Genomic DNA, 4,725 nt, shown 5'->3' on the forward strand with positions numbered 1-4,725 from the left:
CTAGGCTACACTGATTCACACGTTACCTACTGTTAAAATGCTTCTGTGTGCCAGGAAACCAGCCACGGGGTTCGCAGTTTGTAATTTGCTGCCTCAACTCACCTTTGGCCAGATGGGTGGCATATAAATGTAATAATGAAAATAAATAAATAAACGAATGAATGACTGGGAATGAATCAACAAACCATAGCTTAGCAGAGGAGCAGACTCAGGTAGTCGAAACCAATATTTCTGAGCCTTTATCAACTTTAAGATATGTGGACTTCCAACGCCCAGAATCTCCACATATCTTAAAGTTCCCTAGCTTGAGAAATACTGCTTTAAACCAGGGGTCCCCAATCAACCCCTGGGCCATGGCCCAATAGCGGGCCATGGTCTATTTGCAACCGGGCTGCGTGCAGCTTAACTTGCGCAAGCAGTGTGGCGGTATGTGTGGACATGCCACGCAGCTTACGTTGAGCTGCGTACACGTGCATGCCAGCCTGCCACTCATGTGGCCCAGTTCCCCTCCTCTCCCCATCATTGGGCCACTAAACCACAAATGTTGGGGACTGCTGCTATGGGGTATTGTTCTGTTCCAAACAGGAGCTTTGCTTTAGTCCAGTGTTTCTCAACCTTGACAATTTTAAGGCATGTGGACTTCAGCTCCCAGAATTCCACAGCCAGCATTGCTGGAATTCTGGGAGTTGAAGTCCACATGCCTTAAAATTGTCAAGGTTGAGAAACACTGCTTTAGTCCTTCTTGACACAAACAGATTAACTCCAAAGACGGATTAATATTCAGATTATTTATTCTTCAGAAATTTTCGAACAATAACTCACAGTCAATGCAGAATTCTTCTGAGGCACATATTCATAATCTGTCCGATCTTGTAGTGTAAAAAATTAAAGGTAAATTCACCCCATGCTCGTACGGAGCAAAAGGACCTCGTGGTTGTACTACACAAAACTTTTCATACTGGGCAGGTAGCCAGGCAATCCTGTCATAAACACTGAAGTCCCTCCCAGTGATCAATTAGAACACAGATATCACCATGTAACAACTAAACTACATTTCCCAGAAGCCATCTCTTAAGGAGACAGCATTTAACCCCTTAAATGCTACTTATATATGCTCTGACCAGGTGGCTACATACTGGTCCAGCACAGGCATCTTCCTGAAAAGGTGTGAGTTTGAAGCATTTGAAAGAAAATTCAATTAGCAAAACCAGAATTAATTCTACACTTGAATCCTAGTTCATTATATCTACACAAAATACAGAGCAGCTTTAAATAAACTAAGCCAGTCTGGGTGGGTTCACGGCCTTTGAAACACTCTTTGTATAGCATTATTCTGACAACATAACAACTTTCTAGTGTTCATTTTGTACTGTAAGTCATTCTGGAAACTTTGAAGAATGGAATATAAAATATGTTAATCTATCCTTCACCATTTACATATACCCAGTCTTAAATGGTAACAGTAGCAGCAGAGAACTGTTGTAATGTAGAATTTGATTTTTTTGCTATTAACACAATAATAATAATAATAATAATAATAATAATAATAATAATAATAATAATAATAATAATAATAATAATAATAATAATAAAAAAGTTGGAAGGGACCTTGGAGGTCATCTAGTCCAACCCCCTGCTCAGGCAGGAAACCCTATACCATTTTGGACAAATGGCTGTCCAGTTTCTTCTTCAAAACTTCCAGTGTTGGAGCATTCACCGCTTCTGGAGGCAGGTTGTTCCACTGGTTAATTGTTCTAACTGTCAGGAAGTTTCTCCTTAGTTCTAGGTTGTTTCTCTCCTTGATTAGTTTCTTTCTCTGCCCATTTCTCCAGGTTATCAACGAGACTTACAAGAAAAACCTGATGACTCTGAAAAAATTTGTGATGGTGCGGTTCCTCAATGACACAATGGTAGATCCTCCTGCCTCTGAGGTGAGCGGCTCAGAAGGGTGTGTGGTGCTATAAAAGGTGTGCACATCCGAAAAATCAAAATGGGATTTAGCCCTTGTGTACCGCCCAGGGGCAGTTCTGAGTCCCCCCAAAAAGTACAGGTAGTCCCTGACTTACGACCACAATTAAAGCAGAATTTCCATTGTTGAGCAAGGTGGTTGTTAAACAGAGTCACAACTGATTTTGTGACCTTTTGTGCCATGGTTGTTAAGAGCTTCGCTCCAGTTGCTAAGTACATTACGTGATTTGATCCTGACCGGCTGAAGGTTGACTCAGCCTTCCGTCCTTCCAAGGTTGGTAAAATGAGGACCCAGATTATTGGGGGCAAATAGGCTGACTCTGTAAACTGCTTAGAGAGGGCTGTAAAAAGCACTGTGAAGCGGTATATAAGTCTTAAATTGCTATTGCTAAGCGAATCCAGCTTCCCCTTTGACGTTGCTCGTTTGTGCTTGATGGAAGCTGGCTGGGAAAGTCGCCAACGGTGATCACGTCACCCTGGGAAGCTGCAACCATCATAAATACTTGCCAAGCATCCAAATTTTGATATTGTGACTGTGGGGATGCTGCTGCGGTTGCAAGTGTGAGGACCGGTCACATGTGGCATTGTAACTTTGAACGAATGGTTAGAAGCCGAAGACCATCTGTACCATTTTTGAATCCATGTATCCTCAGACATGGTATTCTGGCAGGTCTCCCCTTTTGGGGTGTAGGGGACTTAATCCCTGTCCGTCTACGGGAGATTCTCCGTCATTCCAGGTCATGGTGGTCCCAAAGGTGCAACTGGGCCTTTCTTGTTTTTCTTTGAAGACGTTTAGCTTCTCGTCCAAGAAGCTTCTTCATCTCTCCCTGTCCCATTTTTGAGAATCCAGCTCCAATCACTGGACATTCTCATTAGGATAAGAAACACAGGGTTGGCTCTTAGCAGTTTCCAGGGATTGATCACAATAAAGACAATTTATGCCTTCTTGTTCTCTTTCCTTCCAAGTGGTTTGGTTACTACCGGAGCGGCCAGACCAAGGAGACGGTTCCTCTTCAAGAGACCACGCTCTACATGGAGGTAATTACCTCGAGTCTTTCCTTTGACTGACTGAAAACTCAACTTAGCTTGAAATAAACATCCTATCTGACACTGCAGCCAGCATTATGTTGCTGTTGTTAGTTGCAAAGTTGTGTCCGACCCCTCGCGACCCCATGGACAATGTTCCTCCAGGCCTTCCTGTCGTCTACCATCCTCTGGAGTCCCTTTAAGCTCACGCCTACTGCTTCAGTGACTCCATCCAGCCACCTCATTCTCTGTCGTCCTCTTCTTCTATTGCCCTCAGTCTTTCCCAGCATCAGGCTCTTCTCCAGTGAGTCCTTCCTTCTCATTAGGTGGCCAAAGTACTTGAGTTTCAACTTCAGGATCTGGCCTTCTAAAGAGCAGTCGGGGTTGATCTCTTCTAGGACCGACCGGTTTGATCGCCTTGCAGTCCAGAGGACTCGCAGGAGTCTTCTCCAGCACCATAGTTCAAAGGCCTCCATTCTTTGGCGCTCAGCCTTTCTTATGTTAGGGGACATAATTTCTCTATTCGGGCAAGAACAAAATGTCTATATAAATATTACCTTGAAAATTGCTTCCAGGATTGGAAACCATCAGAAGGACCTCTAGAGTTTTGTTCACCCAACAAACTTAACTAGGTCAGTTAAGGACTGTGGCTATATCCATGTCCTAAACATGGTTATTTCTAACTTTGGGTTGGGTGGGCTACCTGAGCTTTGCTAGGGCCTTCCTTAATTTTTTGTCTACTTCCCAGTCTAGTTTATAGCTCTGAGATACCCTTCTGCCCCCTCCCCCCCATTTAAGTAGTAATGAAGACCAACACGGCTTAGCTTTTTAAAGTTGGCTAGATGATGCCACCTGCCAAACCTTCAAGCTGTATCGGGCGAATCCCTAAAAAGCATGAACAATCCTATGGATTGCTCAATTAAGCCAGAAATCTTGGTTACACCCTAAATCAGTGTTTCTCAACCTTGACCATTTTAAGGCATGTGGACTTCAACTCCCAGAATTCCACAGCCAGCATTGCTGGCTGTGGAATTCTGGGAGTTGAAGTCCACATGCCTTAAAATGGTCAAGGTTGAGAAACACTGCCCTAAATGTTAGGGCAGAATGTGGTTGGGTTATGGGGTGAATTTTGCCGTGGGTCTCTTCGTTTAGTTTCTGACTTAAGTGTTCCTCAGTTTAACTTGGCATGTTGCCTTGATTTTCAGGATCGCCTGGGCCTGAAGGAAATGGACCAAGCAGGGAAACTGGTGTTCCTTGGAGCGGAAGGAGACCATCTCCGCTTTTCCAAAGAGTGGTTCTTCAAGAACATCGTGCCATTTCTCAGTGATGCTGCTGGTGATGACAGTCAGGCTGTCCTATCGTAGGGTTTGGTGGCTGGAGATGATTCTCATGGCAAGGCGGGATACGCTCCATAGAGACCTATCTTGAAGACAGGGCTGTTTCTACTAACCTGCTAGGCTACTGTTCCATTTCAGTATTAATAGTTTAGGCATGTTCAACTGCAAGTATTTTTTTGTTGTTAGTTGCAAAGTTGTGTCTGACCCATCACGACCCCATGGACAACGTTCCTCCAGGTCTTCCTGTCCTCTACCATCTTCTGGAATCCATTTAAGCTCACGCCTGCTGCTTCAGTGACTCCATCCAGCCACCTCCTTCTCTGTCGTCCCCTTCTTCTCTTGCCTTCAATCTTTCCCAGCATTAGGCTCTTCTCCAGTGAGTCCTTCCTTCTCA

The 4,725-nt window shown here is 44.2% G+C and overlaps 1 protein-coding gene across 1 annotated transcript in view; it reads left to right on the forward strand.

Moving 5' to 3' along the window:
* PPT1 (palmitoyl-protein thioesterase 1) overlaps positions 1-4,510 on the forward strand; it is a 14,690-nt gene extending 10,180 nt beyond the window's left edge. Inside the window, exons 7-9 of the mRNA XM_015830793.2 lie at positions 1,833-1,931; positions 2,935-3,006; positions 4,200-4,510. Of these exons, the coding sequence (XP_015686279.2) occupies positions 1,833-1,931; positions 2,935-3,006; positions 4,200-4,358 (330 nt within the window). The 3' untranslated portion in view covers positions 4,359-4,510. The remainder of the gene's footprint in view (positions 1-1,832; positions 1,932-2,934; positions 3,007-4,199) is intronic.
* The last annotated feature ends 215 nt before the right edge of the window (positions 4,511-4,725 follow it).

This window comes from Protobothrops mucrosquamatus, unplaced genomic scaffold, assembly GCF_001527695.2.
Source record: "Protobothrops mucrosquamatus isolate PMUCROS unplaced genomic scaffold, P.Mucros_1.0 scaffold_250, whole genome shotgun sequence".
Lineage (NCBI taxonomy): Eukaryota > Metazoa > Chordata > Lepidosauria > Squamata > Viperidae > Protobothrops > Protobothrops mucrosquamatus.